The sequence below is a fragment of the Orycteropus afer genome, unplaced genomic scaffold (genome assembly GCF_000298275.1).
Source record: "Orycteropus afer afer isolate SDZICR_OR568_19922 unplaced genomic scaffold, OryAfe1.0 scaffold00012, whole genome shotgun sequence".
In the NCBI taxonomy this organism is placed as follows: domain Eukaryota; kingdom Metazoa; phylum Chordata; class Mammalia; order Tubulidentata; family Orycteropodidae; genus Orycteropus; species Orycteropus afer.
Window position 1 is genome coordinate 2,952,578 of NW_006921599.1, and position 18,143 is coordinate 2,970,720.

Here is an 18,143-nt window from a genome sequence, read left to right on the forward strand (position 1 = left end):
CATGAGACAAAGTGTATGTGAACTGCTGTATGGAAAGTGAATTTGCTCTGTAAATCTTCACCCAAATCACAATAAAAAAAACATAGTTTGTCACAGAGTTAAAATCTAGGTTTAGATAAAAAATAAAAAAAATACTGCCATTACTAAAAGAGTTTGCAGACTAATCATCTGTTGTTGAACTATGAATAGTTTTGAACCAGGTAATTAGAAAATTAAGTTTTCTTTTAAAATTTCCTTGCTACAGTTTATCTTTTTTGATTTATTCTTCATTTCTCATAAATACACATTTCTTTGGTTGTGGTTTGTTAAGGCCTACTTTGTGCAGGGTGCTTTATTAAACTCTAGAAATGAAGACAGTCTCTCTGTCTTCAGTGAATTTTTAATTTCCGGGTACTTAGATATTTGCTACGTGGATGACATAGTTAAACCAATCATGAATAAAGAGAATGGGTTCATTTCTAAAGATATTAATAAACTAATGAGATTATGGAAGAAGTAGATAGACTTGTATTAAATTAATATTTTATACAGTGGCTCCCTGTGGGGCTCATTAGTTAGTCCAGAGTTATTTTGGTGAACAGGGAATGAGAAAAAAGGTCTTGTCAAACCTTGTTTGCTGAAATACTCCTGCTCTGCATAGAGATTATCTTGACTGCTTATCTTTTTTGTGTCTTCAGATACAGACTCTCCCCTAGACAAGTGCTGCGTGTAACTGCTAGATTTGCTCCACTGAACCTTTCTTTCATATGCTCCATTGTTGCCAAGGCCCCCATCTCATATATGGTCCTTCTTTGCAAGTGTCAGTGGTACCATCTAATTGTTCCTTATGAAGCTAGGAGACATTCTCTCTTCCCATTATGCATTTAATTTGCTTTTTCTCTTTATCTTAAGTTTCTTTGTGCTATTTGTATAATATAGAGGTAGAATGTGTAGGATACTATATGTGGCATATTTCATTTGTGAAAGCAATTGACTATCCTCCTGTTCCCTCTAGTAATTTATGTGCTGAATCTTTGAAAATTACATTTTTTAAATGGCTTTGATTGTGCTGCAAGTTTTTGCATTTAATGTTTCTTGATGTAAGTGAACGATTAGCTGCAGCTTAGAGTTTTCATGTGTCATGCATTAGCCAATTTACTGTGATGGGCAATTTAAATTTTGTTTTAGCGTCTTAAAGTTGTCCTTTAATTCTGTAAATCCCGTGATTGACGTAAAAGAGAAAGGAAAGAAAAGAACAAAGATATTTGGCCTATAATTATTTTTTCCCAACTTATAGACTTTTTTCATATTTTAATATTTCTGGAAGCAAGATACATTTTTAAGTTTACAGATTTATTCTATATATTTGCATTTACGGATATATTTACAAATATGTAATTATATTTAATATATTCAAGTAATTCCCTAAACGCTGTTGTTACTAAGTTGACAGTTCATGTTTTAAGCAGTGATATTTTATACTAAAGAAATACAAAAGTTTTAAATTAAGGTAACTTGGTTATGGTTATTAGCTCACTGCCATCAAGTAGGATCTGACTCATAGCGACCCCTCCTTGGGTTTCCGAAGTGGTATCACTACAGAAATAGATTGCCTAACCTTCCTTTCGAGGAGTGGCTGGTGTGGTTGAACTGTCAGTGTTTTGGTTCACAGTCAAAACCCTTAGGCATTATGCCACCAGAGCCCCCAGGTTATGGATAAAGAAATGTAATTATTTAAAATTCTTTCACATTAAGTATTTGTTACCAATTTTCATCCTTTCTGTTTAGAAAGTTCCTCCATCTCTACTCTGTGAAGTAAATACGAAAGCCAGGCTGACCTGTCTGGGAGTATGGTTGGACAGAGTGGCAGACACAAAGGAGAGCCTACCTCCAGCTGCACAGCCTTCTCCTGGTAAATGAAGTCAATCATTTTTTCAAATTTGAATAATGTATTACTTCTTACATTGGAGTTGAAGTTGAAATTCAGATAAGTTTGCTTTATTGTCAGCCTTTGTGCATTCTGTTGAAAGGGGAAAAGCAGTTTTTAAATACAGTGTCTTTTGTGTTTCAGTAAGTAAAGAGGCACAGTACAAAATCAACCAGAAGGAATCTGGCGATATAGTGCAGGAAGAAGAACGGCACTCAAAACCTATTGCAAAGAAACATGGTTTAACCAGAGGCAATGATAAACCAAAGGAAGAAAATAGCCTCGTGTCACCCAAGAAGAGAAAAGTAGCAGAAATATTGATAAAGAAAAGAAAAAAGAAGGAAATATAAATGATGTGGCAAATCCCAGCTTTCTCCTAAGAGAAGACTTTTTTCTGAGTAAAATCAAGAAGTTTCTTCTGGAGAAACTGGATCGCTTTAAAAATTAATTTTAGGTGTGTTTTCATAAACCGATAAAATTATTTTTGATAGGAAATATTGTATCATGGTGATATATACTGATGTATATATTATTTTTACCATTGTGTTAAGCAAATAATTTTTCTCTCAAAATGTTATAATTTTAAATAATACAAAATTGTGAACACATCCTTTGCCAGAGATTCACAGAGGTGTTCTCTTTCAGTTTTTCTCCTAAATGTAGAGAGAATTTTAAAAAATCACCCTATTTTGGCTTCTTCAAATGGTTTTTAATAAATTTTTTATAGTTCTAGTCATTTTAATGCAAATTTTACTCATTTGGATGCCGAAAGGTATAAAAAGATTTTCATACCGAGAATTGTGTTAAGACAGATTTGAAAATTACAGATACACAAAGCAAATATATGTATGTATATATTTGTGTATAAAACTTATGCTTAAGTTCATATGAGCTGAACATTTATATCAGTAGATAAACTCTTCAGAGAGATTAGTCATGGGAACAGAAGGGCTGTGTATGCACAGGGAGACAGCTCAGGAGGCAGGAGTGGGTGAAGGGAAGGACACAGGGAAGAGGTAACTATGGGAGGAAGTGGGAGGGGAGCTGTTGCATTGTGGGAAATTGCTATCAATATCATGAGACAAAATGTATGTGAGCTGCTAGATGGAAAGTGAATTTGCTTTGTAAACTTCACCCAAATCACAATAAAAATGAAAAAAAAAAAAAAAAACAACTTATGCCTGAGTTTAGGGCTAAGTACATAAGTTTATAGAGATATTGCCACACTTCTTTCAACTGCTCTTAGCAAGCTGTGGGTTGACAAGTTAATGAGGAAAATAAATTTTCAATTTTTGTTTTCATCCATTTCAGGACATCAAAAAAATCACAACCGAGTCAGAAAATGGACAAGGGATGAATAGACATTGCACCAAAAAGGATAGGCAAATGGCCAATAAACACATGAAAGAATGCTCAATGTCATTAGCTATTATTGTCATACTATGGAATCAGTTCCAACTCAGCAATCCTATTGGACAGAATAGAAATACCCCATAGGTGATCTTTACAGGAACAGATCACCAGGCCTTTTCTCCCACAGAGCAGCTGGTAGGTTTCAACCACTGACCTTTATAGTTAGCAACTAAGTGCTTAACGGTTGATCACCAGGGACCTCACTCTTATTAGAATGAAAATGAAAAGAAATACAATGATAAAAACAGGTTTTGAATAAGTCAATCACAGAAGGACAAATATTACTAATCCACTATGGTAAAAAGTCAAGTAGCTCTGGTGACATAGTGGATAAGGCATCTAGCTCCTAACCAGGAAGGAGGTCAGTACTTCAAACCAACCAGCTGCTACAGCCTCAGAAACCCATTGGGAGTTGCAATGAGTTGGAACCAACTTGATGGCAGTGAGTTTAGTATGGTTTATTGTAAAAAGTCAAGGAATGGTTTATACATGGAAGGAAAATGTCTTTGTTGGTTACCAGAGAAGGGATAGAAAATTCCTAGATAGGTTGGGGGGGAAAAAAAATAGAGAAACCAAAGATGATTAATGGTTACCAGCGGAGCAGGGAAGCTTTTGTTTGTGGGGCACTGAGATTATGCTAATGGTGGTGGAATGTTTTGGAAAAGGCTAGCAATAATGGTGGAACAACATGAAAAATGTCATCAGTGTCCCTGAGCTGTAAATGAGGAAGTTGTTATGTTGGTGAATGTTTTCTTGTGTTTGTTTTCACCACAATAAAAGTTAAAAATGTTTTTTGGCACAGTCTAAAGAGTTAAAAGAGTTTCAGTTGAGGGATTACACAAAAGACTTACAGAGTAGTGCGTAGAGTGAGTCAAAGAGCCCCTGGTAGTGCAATGGTGAAGTGCTAAGTTGCTAACCAAAAGAGGGGAAAAAAAACTGGTGGTCTGCTCCCATGAAGACTGCAGCCTAGAAAATCATATGGACTGGATGGTGTCCAGCTACCATTACTTAACATTTTGACCAAAGGTTCTATAGAAGAATCCTGATCAAAAGGGAAAAATAGAGCACAGAATTTCAGATTCTCATGGACGCTAAACTTTCTGGGTTGGATGAAGCCTGGAAACTGTTGCCATGAGACAATCTTTAATCCTGACACCAAAAATATAATATCCCCTAAAGTTTTCTTAAAAACAAACAATAGTTTAGCGTAACTAGTAAAAAAAAAAAAGTCTGCCTTGAGCTTTATGATTTTTTAAGAACTATATGGGATCAAAGTGCAACTGCAATTCAAAAGATTAGATAGGAACATTAAGAGGCAATGAAGTTATGTTAATGGAGAGAAGCAAGTCAGGAAAGAGGGTGAGAATGGTTGCATACTCAAGGAATGTAACGATGTCACTGAATTATACACATGTGTGCCATCGAGTTGGACCCAATTCATAGCGACCCCTCCTTGCGTATCCGAGGTAGTATCATTACAGAAGTAGATTGCCCCATCTTCCTTCCAGAATCATATACATAGAAACGTTTAATTTGTGTACATTTTGCTGTGTATATTCTCAACAGCAACAAAATAAATTTTTTTTAAAAGGCTACATTAAGGAAGAAAAGTCCTATAAGGCAGTTCTACTCTGTCTTATAGGGTTAACTGTGAGTCAGAATTGACTCAAGAGCACACAACACCAATCGTAAATTAACCCAAACCCAGCCAGGTATTATCTATGGAGTCAGTTCCAACTCAAGACAACCCCACGTGTGCAGAGTAGACATGCTTCATAGGTTTTCTGGGTTGTGATGTCTCAAAAAAGATTGCCAGGCCTTTCTTCTGAGGCACGTCTGGGTGGATTTAAACCACCAACTTGCCTATTAGTTGTCCAGCAGTTTTGGGTTACCAGTGAGTCAAACAGCTGTTTTCAAGTAACAGTTCTACCAAAAAACTGTAGGCAATTTATAGTTCTCTGGTGGCATAGTGCCTAAGGCATTTGACTGCTAACCAGAAGGCTGGCGGTTCAAACCCAGCCACTCCTCCAAAGGAAGGTTGGGCAATCTACTTCTGATACCACCTCAGAAACTCAAGGAGGGGTCATATGAGTCGGATTTGACTCAACAGCAGTGAGTTTGGGTTTTTTTGTTTGGTAAAGTTCAATAAAGGAAGCTCTGTTGGCACTGTGGTGAAGGATTGGGCTGCTAACCAGAAGGTCAGCAGGCAAACCCACCAGGCGCTCTGCAGGACAAAGATGAGATTTACAGGCCTGGAAACCTACGGGGATGGCTAAGAGTCGGAAGTTCAATTAGGAGCCCTGATGGTACACTGGCTAAAGCACTCAGTCTGTGAGTAATCCCTCACAGACACCCAGACGCTATGGGAGAGAGAGCCAACAGATCGGCCGACTCAGAACCATAGTACTGGGGGACACCAGACTCAATTGGCACAACAAAATACATAGAAGTCTTGTTCCTTATCCTACATTGGTGAGTAGCGACTGAGGTCTTAAAAGCTTTCAAGCAGCCATCCAAGATGCGCCTAATGGTCTCCTAGCGTCGGAAACGAAGAAGAGTGCAAAAAAATGAGCATTTGGAAGCAATCAGCCCTAGGACACGATGGCCCTCTAGACCAGAAGAACTAGATGGTACCTGGCTACCAATGCCAACCACTCGCGAAAGGATCAAATCTGGAGCTCCTGGATAGAGTGGGAGGAAAACGTGGAACAAAATCCAAAAACTCAATAATGACCCAGAATTACTGGTTGGATGGAGTCTGGTGAGACCCCCAATACTATGGCCCTGGGATACATTCTGGGCCTGGAATAAAACTCATTCTCAGGGGCTGGCTCTCAGCCCAATAGTAAACAAGATGTGTGTGCAGACCACTCAACACATACAGTGTGTGCAGCACCTGCACCCACATACTCTATGGAAATGCATCCCTTGGAGCAATGGGACCTTGGGGCACCAGAGAGGCAACAGTCTCATGGAGGAAATGCAGGACACACAGGAATGCATAACTATGAGGGGCACGGAGGGAGGGGGGGGTTACTGGACAGGGAGGGGAGGAGACTGGGTTAGGGTTGGGCATGGTAAATGGGGAGTGAAACTAAATGTACACATAATGTTAAATGTCAAATAAACTCTGCTCTTTAAAAAGTTTAGATAAATAAAGATAATAAAAATAATAAAGCACTCAGTTGGTAGTTCAAATCCACCAGCCGCTCTGCAGGAGAAAGATGTGGCAGTCAGTTTGCTTCTGTAAAGATTTATAGCCTTGGAAAACCTATGAGCAGTTCTACTTTGTCCTATAGTGTCGCGCTATGAGTCAAAATCAACCACCTGAGTGGGTTTTGGGTGTTGGGGGTTCAATTTAAGTTTAAAAAGCAAGGGAGGAGGGGTAATGATGCATATGATAACTGAAATTTAAAGCTTACCATCTTAATAGCTCTGAATGAGTCTCAGTCCGTTCTAATTGGTTAAAACCAGTCCCATTGTTTTTGGTTTATTGTTCGGGAACAGTTTTCAGTTAAATTCGTGAGGGTCTGCATACCAGAGTTACAAAGTTCTTAGTCATTTTCATCTTTGGCTGCTTAGAATCAGTTTGGGTATCTCGAAGCCATCTTGCGTAGCCCGGCTCAAATTTTGGGTTTCTGACTTTCGGCCGCGGAGTTTTGCGCCGGGACTGACGCCGGTTGGCCCAGTCCGCGCCCCGCCCCTGGAACACCGGGTTAGGGCCCAACGCCCCGCCCCACGCTCGCAAGCCCCGACTCTCAGCCGCACCCAGCTCCGCTCCCGGGCGCACGACGACGTTTCCGGCAGGGCTGTGAGTCCCCGCCTCACGGCCTCCGCTAGCTTGTCCGCTGGAGCTGACCTCGGGAGAGCAGATCTGGTACTTGGGAATTATTATTATCTTTATTTTATTGCTGTTTTAAATTACTTTTGGGGATTATTTAATAGGCTTTGCTGCCGCCTGCTTTATGCACCTTAATCCAGGTGAGGTTTAGGCGATGCTTTTCTAGTGGTGGTGCTTTTTCTGCCTTCCTTAAACTAGGTTGTCAGTGCTGCCGAAAATTCGGAACTCCTGAGGCAAATGCTTACCGATAGCGTAGTAATGATTTGTTTCGTGGAAAATTTATTGCTTAGTTCCCCTTCGAACTAATAACTACTAACGATTTCACTACCCCTTTTGTGAAAGCTTTATTATTGAAACAAAACAAAAAAGATAAACATCGTGTTTTGCTTTTAGCCCTACTAGGTTCGTTGGTTACAAAATGCATTTCTTCAGGGAAAATAGGAATTACTTTGCCAAGAATGTAGTCTATGACTGGGGTTTCCGTATATTTTATTCCCCTCCCCCCAATCTGTCAAGACCTGTTTCTTACTGAGTGCTGAACTAAACGGTCATATAACATAAGCATTACAAATATTATGCATCGATAAACCTTGATTATTGGGACAGAGGTGAAAGGCCTTCCACTCCACCCCCAAAAAAATAGAATAATTGTAACGTTTGAACCGAAGGCACAGAATTGTTATTTGCTTTGCTGATTTAGTAATTATTTAAGTTAACTAACAGAAAGGTTAAGTTGCTGAACAGGTCAATGAATGTTGCTGTTTCCTGTGGGTTTATGTTATTAGAATTGCGGTTGTTGCAGAAATGACTGTATCTGTTCAGCATTACTATGTTCTAAGCACTTTTTTTTTTTCTTCTCTATCACTTGTGTGTGTGTGTGTGTGTGTGTGTGTGTGATCTGCGTGAAAGTTTACAGAGCAAATTCACTTTCCATACAGCAGTTCACATACACTTTGTCTCATAACATTGACTACAGTTTACCACAATGCAACAGCTCTCCTCCCACTTCGTCCCAATAGTTAATCTCTTCCCTGTGTCCATCCCTCCATGCACTCCTGCCCCCTGAGCTGTCTCCCTGTGTGCTAAGCACTTTTTAGGATGCTCTGGTAATGTAGTCCCTAAGACACTTGACTGCTAACCAGAAGGCTGGTGGTTCAAACCCACCAGCCACTCTTCGGAAGGAAGGTTGGGCAATTTACTTCTGTAGTGATACTGCCTCGGAAACCCAAGGAGGGATCGCTATGAGTCAGGTCCGACCCAAAGGCACATAAGAACAACAACAAGCACTTTTTGCACATTGCCCCATTAAAGGCTCACAACGACCCCAGGAGTTGGTACCATTGTTATCCCTGTAGAAAGATGAAAGAAACTGGGGCCTAGAGAGATTGCATAGCTTGCCCAGGACCTCTTAAGTGGCAGAGATGGAACTTGGATCCACTTTTTTTTTTGCCTGCCTGCCGGAGTTCTATGCCTTTAATCACCTCTGATGCAGCCTTTCCTTTGCAGGTGCAGGCCTAGTGTCCTCTCCCAGTTGGCCAGAGGAAAGAGAACAATGCAGAAGGAGTCCAGCCCACTGTAAGTGCACAGTAAATGGAAATGGAATAACCAGAAGGTTCTCAAAACCAAAGTTCCTTCCCCCAGATGCGGAGGCCCCTAAGGAGTCTGCTAGAGGCAACAGGGGCATGGCAGGAACACTGAGCATGTCCAGAGACCTGGGTTTGAATCCCACCTGTGCCCCTGACAGATTATGTTACTTTACGCTAGTCCTCTAACTTCTTCAAGCTTTGTTTTTCTCATTTGTACAGTGAAAGGATTGTTCTGGTGTGATAACCTTTTAGTCCCATCCTGTGATTATACTGTTTGATTTTAATACATAGTTGCCACTGATTTCTTTTTGTTTTAAAATTGTGATTTGGGTGAAAGTTTACAGGACAAATTCATTTTCTATACAGCAGTTCATACACATACTGTCTCATGATATTGACTGCAATTTCCCACAATGTAACAGGTCTCTTCCCACTTCCTCCCCATAGTTAACCTCTTCCCTGTGCCCTTCCCTCCCATGTACTCCTGCCACCACCACCCCCAGCTATCTCCCTGTGCAAACACTGCCCTTTTGTTTTCCCATGACTGATTGCTCCAAGGAGTATATCAACCTGATGTAAATGTTCAGCCCATATGCCTGTCTCTTATGTGCCTGAAGCCACAGGAGTGAGTTCAATTCCAGATCTGAAGGGTAGTTAGAGACCATAGTCCCAGAAGTCTTGACAGGCTCTATCAGACCAGCAAACCTGGTCTTTTTTTTTTTTTTTTTTATGATTTTGAGTTTTATTCCACATTGTTCTCCCACTCTATCCAGGATCTCCTGTCCCAGTCCCCCTCGAAGTCACTGATTTCTTACTCTTGCATTTTCAGAGTGCCCTTACATTGGCTTGGCTTTGGCTACGCAGCACTGGTTGCCACTGGTGGGATCATTGGCTATGCAAAAGCAGGTACGATCTTGTGGTTACTTGATCTCTTAAGATCTTCACCATGTTCCTGGTGAAGAGTGAGTCTTCTGGGTCCCCAAGGAAGGATCTTGTTGGAGTTAGGTTTGTCTAGGCTTTGTAAGTTGAGTGCTGGCTTATTGTCAGTCTCAGAGCTTCTTCTGTACTTGCCTTTTGGTTATCTGGCTGAGCTAAGCCAGGCTTGCTTCTTCTAGAATTGTTTTTGCCTCCTTATCTGAAGCTGCTGGCAGGGTGGTAGTAGATTTTGCTTATCATTGACTACCATATGTGAGCCTTATCCCCAAAAGCATCATCTTCACTCTCCCAGCAGGAGAAAAAACCTCCAGCCTTCACCTCCCCATGGTTTGAAGTCTCCTCATTAAAATAGGTGTGGGTATGCCAGTGAACATACCTTCATCCCCAACACACACACTAGAGTTCTTATTTTTCCAGATAAGTTTTTAACTGATTGACCACCTTTGCCTCTCCTTTCTTACGTGCAGTCCTGCTCCCATACACAGTTCCAGTCCTTGATGATCTGGCCTGGTTAGGAGCTCTTTACTCTTTAGATGGAAGTGTCCTGCCTGTGAGAGGAGAGAGACATGTGTGTATTACCCTGACTTCTTTGGTAAAATAGAAAATACCCCAAAACATTGACCTTGAACTGTATTTAAGGAAGTTTTAGAAGTTCTGTTTGCTGTTTGTTTGTTTTACTGTAGGGTTGGGGAGTTTGTTGGATTCTGTTAATAAATAGGGTCTGACATTACAATGCAGGCATGTGTTTGCTTCCCTCTAGGTAGCGTCCCATCCCTGGCTGCTGGGCTCTTCTTCGGAGGGTTAGCAGGCCTGGGTGCTTACCAGCTCTCTCAGGATCCCAGGAATGTTTGGGTTTTCCTAGGTATGTCTATTCCACCATCTCCCTGGACATTATGTATCCATAATAGTCTTCATCTAAAGGCCCTGGCCTAGTGGGATATGGCAGTTACTCACATGTAAGACAATTTCACTACTTCTGCCAAGTTCTAGAAAAGTTTTAAAATAGAGGGAATTTGCATTTGTTTTCTGCTTATTTTTTACGTACAATATGGGAAACTTTGCATTTTTTGCAAATTTAGATTTACACAGAGAAATTAGTATTTAAACTTGTGCAAGGTTACTATTTTATTTTAACCATTGTGGTTGCCCACTGAAGGCTGTCTCAGTGTTCTGAAAATATCCTGTGTGTGGATTAGAGTTACATCAACATTTCTTCTTTCTGATTTGAAAATCACTTAAGAACTCAAATAGTAAGCAAAATGTATAAGATGTAAGCCTTTCCTTCAAGGAGTTTTTAACTTAATTGAGAAAATAAGACAGTGACTCTGTGGAGCTGTGGGATACTACCCTGTGAGCAGCAACACGAGGAGTGCAGGGGAAGGGCGGGTGATTTCTTATCACAGTAACTTGTGGCACATTTTTATCGACACGTGTGTCATACAATGTTAGGAGAGTGGGTTGGCACAAATTCACAGTTTGAAAAATATGCAGTGGTGGCTCTTAGAAATGTGGTAAGGTGAACAGACGTGTTAGCAGAAGGGCTTGTACAAGTCAGTCTTGGGCTTGGAAGAGGGCCTGGAAGTGGCTGATTTGGGGCACTCTGGGGAAGGAAGATGGGCCGAGCTCTCCGCTGCCTCACAGTTCCCTCCCTCAGGCTCCAGAAGGTCACTGTTCACTCTTAGCAGTGGCTTTGCCTCCTACTTAAGATCAAAAATAGAAATCATCAGACGGAGACCCCCTTAACGTAATGCCATCAGCCCCCAGACCTCTGTCTTCATTCTCCCATAGGCAAGTCCCTTTACCTGTCTGTAATCTCATTGTCTCCCACCACTCAAGAGTTTGCATTAACAATTACGGCTCATACTTTATACTCCCTTTCAGATGGATCCCTTCCTATTGATGCTCAGATGTTCTCATATCTTACCCATTTTAAAAATAAAAAAAAGGGAGAACTTCTCTTGTTTGACCTCATTTCCTTCTCCAGCTACTACCCTGTTCCTTCCCCTTTACAAACTTCTCTGAAAAAAATATGTGTACTCTTTGTTTTCCATTTCCTAACCTCCCACATAGTCTCTCATCTCTGCTCCCTTTTGTCTGTGGAAATAGCTGCCAGTGAACCCTATTTCACAAAATCCAGTGGACACTGTTCAGTCCTCATTTCACTTGGCCTGTTAGCTCTACTCAACATGATTGACCAGTCATTTTCCACTCTTCTTTCTGTCTCCTCATTCTCTTTTGGTAGACTCATCTTTCTCTTTGCCTATTAAATATTGACATTTGTAAGGCCAGGCCCTTTAAACTGGCCCTCTTTAAACTTTCTCCTTTGACAATGTAGTTGAAGTCCATGACTTTAATTGTCAACAATACATAAATTTTTCTCCTCCAAGCTTTTCTCTCATATATATAGGTGCCTATTTTGGTTACCTCTGTTATGTGCCATTGAGTCAGACCCAACTCATAGCGACCCCTCCTTGGGTTTCCGAGGCAGTATCACTATGGAAGTAGAGTGCCCCATCTTCCTTCCGAGGAGTGGCTGGTGGGTTTGAACTGCCAGCCTTCTGGTTAGCAGTTAAGTGCCTTAGGCACTATGCTACCAGAGCTCCTTGGTTATCTCTAGTGCTACTCTAATAGAAATACCACAGGTGGATGGCTTTTAACAAACAGGAGTTTATTCTTTTAAAGTTTTGAGGGTAGAAGTCTGACTTCAAAGTGCCAGGCTCTAAGGCTCTAGGGCCTGGGTGAAAGCCCTTTGACCTTGGGCTTGAACTCTGCCTCTTGCTCCTGGCCCACTGGAGCTGGAGGCTTTCTTCACTTAGGCAGTTGCTGGCTGCTGAGGCTGACAAACCCAAGATCGACATGTAAAAAGGCACAGTCCTAATACTACCAAACCACATGGCAGGCCACTGATTCAAGTCCATTAACAGTCCCAAGATCGGCAGACAACATGGTAGGCTGCTGAATGATGACTCAGCTACATGCAGGATTCAAGTGGGCCCAAAGCTGCAGACCATTCCTAAAGTTTCTTGTGTCCTGGAAGCAGACCACATCCCTAAGGCAGCTACTCAGCTGCTCCAGTAGATTCCACCATGGAGTTGATTACCAGTCTCATCATGGGGAATACTAGATCCAGCTGCCCAGCCACTCAAAACCAGGCCCTGCCAAGTGGACATATAACCTTAATTACCACAGTACCCTACCCAGACCTTACGGTCTCAGAATCATGGGGTCTTCTGGTCTCCATCCATCCAGGTCTTGATTGCTATCTTCTCTCAGCCTTTTGTCTAATTTACCAGTAAGCCCTAGCAACACTGCCTCCCACACATACCCTAAATAGTCCCTTTCTGCCATCTCCACTGCCACCATCCTAGTCCTAGTTATCCATCTCACTTGCCTGCATTCCTGAGGCAGTTCCTCAGTTGGTATCCCTGTGTGCTCTCTGAAGTCCCTGCACTTTGTTTTCCATGGTACTGCGGAATTTTATTTTTAGAACATAACTCTGTTCCCATATACCTTGGCTTATTATCTTTTAAAGGCTTCTCATTGCTTTGAGGATGATTGAGTATAATTCCTAATATGGCCCTCTGTGGTCTGCCCCTTGAGCCTTTTCTTGATTTCTGTGCCCACCCATACTGGCCATACAGTTACTGAAATGTGCCACACAGGGCCTCTGCAGGTACTTTCCTTGTGCTTCAAAGGTGCTTTCTTTTCTCTCCAGCCAGCTCTCTCCTACTCTCATTTCAGATCTCAGCTCATCATCACTTCTTCAGTAAATCCTTTTATCCTCCCTGAACAGATTGGAACCCTCTAGTCTGTTATTTAAGGAATTCTGGAATTCTGGAAGGAGCTCTGGTGGAGTAGTGGATAAAGCATTTGGCTGCTATCCAGAAGGTCAGCAGTTCAAACCCACCAGCTGCTCTGTGGAAGGAGATGGGGCGATCTGCTTCCATAAAGATCACAGCCTCGGAAACCCAATGGGGGTCACTATGAGTCAGAACCAACTCTAAGGCAGTGAGTTTGGTTTTTTTTTTGTTGTTGTTGTTGTTGTTGTTGTTTTGGTAGTGCATTGCTTAAGGCGTTTTGACTCCTAACCAGAAGGTTGGCAGTTCAAACTTACCAGCCACTCCATGGAAGGAAGAGGGGACAATCTACTTCTGTAAAGATTTACCACCTCGGAAACCTACTGGGGGTTGTGATGAGTCAGAATCTACTCAGCAGCAGTGAGTTTGGTTTGGTTTGGAATATGTTGTTTGTTTAGCATTAACTTCAGAAGAAAGGCCTGGCAATCTGCACCTTAAACCCTGTAGAGCAGAGTTCTACTCTGAAACACATGGGGACACCATGAGTTAGAATCACCTTAATGGCACATGGAACTGCATACCATTAATTATACCTGTAGTATAAAGTATAAATTATCGTGTATGATTCTTTAACATCTGTCCTATCCAACTCTAAACATTGAGGACAGAAACTCTGTGTGATGACTGTGTGTTCTCCAGCCTCTACTGTAGTGCTTGCAGAGTGTAGGGGTTTCCTAGAAACTGGATGGGAAGAGCGCACAAGGTGGAGGAAATAGCATCTGCAAGGCATGAGGGGAAAAACCTCCAGCAGTTTTGGAGAAAACTGTAAGGACGACTCTGTAGCTAAAGTGTGCGTTTTGTAGTAGAAGATGGTGGGAAGTGTGGCTGGATCGGCAGGCTGAGCCCAGGCTGTAAGGGTCTGGTGTGCTAGTGTTTGTATTTGGTCTCCTTGGCTGTGGGCGGCCTCACACTGCCCCAAACTGGGGAAGGAGGAGGAAGTGTGGGATTGGATCTGGGCCTTATAAGATGATGGGTCTTTGGTCACATCTTTTGGTTCTCTCATAAGATGTAATGATTTTTAACCATTTTCTTTTTGTTTTCCATCAGCTACATCTGGGACCTTGGCTGGAATTATGGGAATGAGATTCTACAACTCTAGAAAATTTATGCCTGCAGGCTTAATTGCGGGTGCCAGGTACCTTACATTCTGTTGCTGCTCTTTATAGGGTTTAGTTCATTGCCCAAGATACTTTATACATTCAAAATCTACTTGTCTCAGTACAGCTGCTGCTGGGCAACAGCTAAAATCATTTAATTTATACATAAATAGGAAAGGCTGCCAAAATAGCTAGTTTAATGTGACAGTTAGATAAGAGTATTAATTCATTGCAGCAATGGTTTTTTGCTCATACTTACTCTCTCATCCATCCTGGGTCCTCTCTGCACTGGCAACAGCTTTAGTGCAGAGCCATGACTGCAGCCTTTGTGTGGCTTCCATATTTCTTGGGGAGCTCTGGTGGCTTCGTGCCTAAGGCATTTGACTGCTAACCAGAAGGCTGGTGGTTCAAACCCACCAACCACTCCTTGGAAGGAAGGTTGGGCAATCTACTTCCATAGAGATACTACCTCGGAAACCCAAGGAGGGGTCACTATGAGTTGAATCAACTCAACAGCAGTAAATTTGGTTTTTTGGTTTGTGCTAATGAAAATTTTATTAAAAGGTCATTTGATTGAATCCTGTTTTCTGATTAACTTAGGCTATAAAACCCAAACCAAATGGTTTTTAAAAATTTCACCCTTAAGTTTAATAAAAATAACCTAAAGGCAGGAGAGTAGAAAAAAACCCATTTTGACAAAAGATTACTTACCCAACTTTGATTGTAGTTATCATACTATTAACATAATGTTTTATACATAAAACAGAGAAGTCTTACAGACTAACGTCAAGAGCTGGGGTGATTGCAGATCGGAGTTCTAATCCTGCCTTGACCATTCACTAGCTCTCTGACCATTCACTACTCTGTTTTATGAGTGGAGGCCTAGATCTCTCTAGCCTTTAATTTGTTCATCTCTCAAATTCTTAACAATTGCACTAGGAACTCTGACTCAGGTTACTATTTTAAGACTTCCAGGCAGACTGCTCTTTGTCGTGTTCAATGCCTCCAGTGGTGGAAGTTTCATGTCCCCCTGCCCCGCCTTGGTATTTCCCTCATAGTGCTTTAAAAAAAGCTGAGTGCCTGCCTGTTCTGTCCTTTGTCTGACTCTGTTTATGTGTTTCTTTTGAACAGTTTGCTGATGTTTGCCAAACTTGGAGTTAGTGTCCTGACCAGACCCCATCAATCATAGTCTTGTCCTAGCTTGAACTCATGAAGAATTAAAAAACGACTATTTTTAATACAAATAAGCAGAAGGCTTAAATGTTTTCACGTATTCTGACCTTTTACTTAAACCAAATGAAAAAACAACACTGAACTTTGTAGGAAATAACTAGTCATTATCATTACAGCCTTATAGATGTAGTGATTATATACCATAAGAGCTTCTTGTTGAACCCTCATACTTTGATTCTTACGTATTGATGTAACCTCTTCTCTCTCTATTATAAGTAGAGTCTCAATGGGCAAAATGTTGGGTGTCAACATTTGGGGCCCTGAACTCAGTGCCCTACTCAGAGGAAAAGTGTGAAGAAGAATCTCTTAGGAGATTTTAGATAGCCGTCTTTTTCTTATCTTAGAGCACGGACCTAATTTGAAATTATGTTACATGAAATAGCAATGGAAATAAAGTTTTACTATAAATAACATTTTCTGTGGTGTCTTCATTGCCAGGGATGTGATAGCAGGAAGACAGAGGGACGTGAAAGTGTTTTGTTTTAATAATGTAGCAGCTACTCATTTTGACTAATTTAGTGACCAAAGAAAAGTTATATTTTTTAATCAGGTTATACATTGCATCGGAGCTTGTTTTGAAAATGACCTGTAGTGAGGATTTCTGAGATCAGGCTGTGCAGCAAAAAAATAAATTTTGTTTAACTGGTTCATCATAAATGTGAAACTGCCTACTTCGAGTCACCTAGTTTGTCTCCATGTGGACATATTAATGATCCTGGCACGTTCTCACTTTGATGTTTACTGCAACATAAGGAATTTACTCACATCCCAGTACCTTTGTGATTTAATTTTCCCCTCTTTAAAGAGAAATGGATATTTGCTACTTAACTCCACCATAACTGGTGTTGGTTGATTTTAGAATATAATTCAGGCACGTATTTATCGGTGATGTATTTGCTTAAGCTCCATGAAAGTGGTCCTAGTTTTCTCATCCTTAGTGTATGACATGATTTTGAGTACCTTCCCTATCCTTGTGACTCCCCAGATAAGATCCAGCCTGACCGGGCCTTTTTTTTTTTTTTTTTAACTGTGATTTGGGTGAAAGTTTACAGAGCCAATTCATTTTCTGTATAGCAATTTATACACATTTTGTTTCATGACATTAACTGCAGTTCCTCACAATGTAACAGCTCTCTTCCCACTTCCTCCCTGTAGTTACCTTTAACATGCCCTTCCCTCCCATGCACTCTCACCCCCGAGTTGTCTCCCTGTGCAAACACAGCCCTTCTGTTCTCCCATGATTGAGCGCTCCAAGTAGTGTATCTACTTGATGGAAATATTCGCCCCATATGCTTGTCTGTTGTATGGCTGGAAGCCACAGGAATGAGTTCAGTTCCAGACCTGAAGGCTAACTAGGGGCCATAGTCACAGGGGTCTCACCAGGGTATATCAGAACAGTAAACCTGATCATTTATTTGTTTATGATTTTGAGTTTTGTTCCACATTGTTCTCCCACTCTATCTAGGATCTCCCTGACAGGGCTATTTTTTATTATTATTACTATTTTTTATTGTGATTTGGGTGAAAGTTTACATACCAAATTCACTTTCCATACAGCAGCTCACACACACTTTGCCTCATGATATTGACTGCAATTTCCCAGAATGCAACAGCTCCCCTCTCTCTTCCTCCCCATAGTTACCTCTTCCACAGGGCCATTTTTAAAGCAGCATGCCCAGAACTCTACACAAGTGGGGTCTGGCCAAGGTAGTGTGTTCCAGAGTACGTTTCTGTTAACCAGAATCAAAGCAAGCTTTTTGGACAATCCTATCGCAGCAATGACCCACTTAACTTTTGGTATACTGAGACTCCAGGTCTTTTCCTCACATGCTGCTATTAATACTAACAACTACTAGATTGTGAAAGGGTTGGCACCTGATGGAGGTCACACATTTGCAAGTATTTCAGTGAAATAAAGTATTCCATAATTCTGGTGGAGTCAATAGTTGCCTTTTATCATAGAGTTGTGTCAAATTCATAGTTTAATAAAGACAACCCTTTGTGAACATAATTCATTGATCTGTATGTTCTCATGCCTGGTGAAATAAATTATCTTTTCACACATTAAAATCATGTAGACAGAAGATTTCATTATCTTTTTGATGTTTTTTGAAGTTGATATTAATGTGTTTAAAAGAACTGGTTGACTGAACATTGTGAAAATGTCAGTTCTGCCCAAAGCAATCTATACATTCAATGCAATCCCAATCCAGATCCCATCAACATTCTTTAGGGATATGGAAAAAATGATCACTAACTTTATATGGAAAGGGA

At 41.0% G+C, this 18,143-nt stretch overlaps 2 protein-coding genes across 2 annotated transcripts in view; both read left to right on the plus strand.

Moving 5' to 3' along the window:
- The window catches only part of PAK1IP1 (PAK1 interacting protein 1), a 15,213-nt gene extending 12,957 nt beyond the window's left edge, over window positions 1–2,256 (plus strand). Inside the window, exons 9-10 of the mRNA XM_007951704.2 lie at window positions 1,768–1,891; window positions 2,051–2,256. Coding sequence (XP_007949895.1) covers window positions 1,768–1,891; window positions 2,051–2,256 — 330 coding nt within the window. The remainder of the gene's footprint in view (window positions 1–1,767; window positions 1,892–2,050) is intronic.
- Window positions 2,257–8,712: 6,456 nt separating this feature from the next.
- On the plus strand, window positions 8,713–15,825 carry LOC103206707 (transmembrane protein 14C). The gene is made up of 5 exons (XM_007952205.1): window positions 8,713–8,735; window positions 9,576–9,652; window positions 10,443–10,544; window positions 14,587–14,674; window positions 15,768–15,825. The coding sequence occupies exons 1-5, from the start codon at window positions 8,713–8,715 to the stop codon at window positions 15,823–15,825; spliced, it is 348 nt and encodes a 115-aa protein (XP_007950396.1).
- The last annotated feature ends 2,318 nt before the right edge of the window (window positions 15,826–18,143 follow it).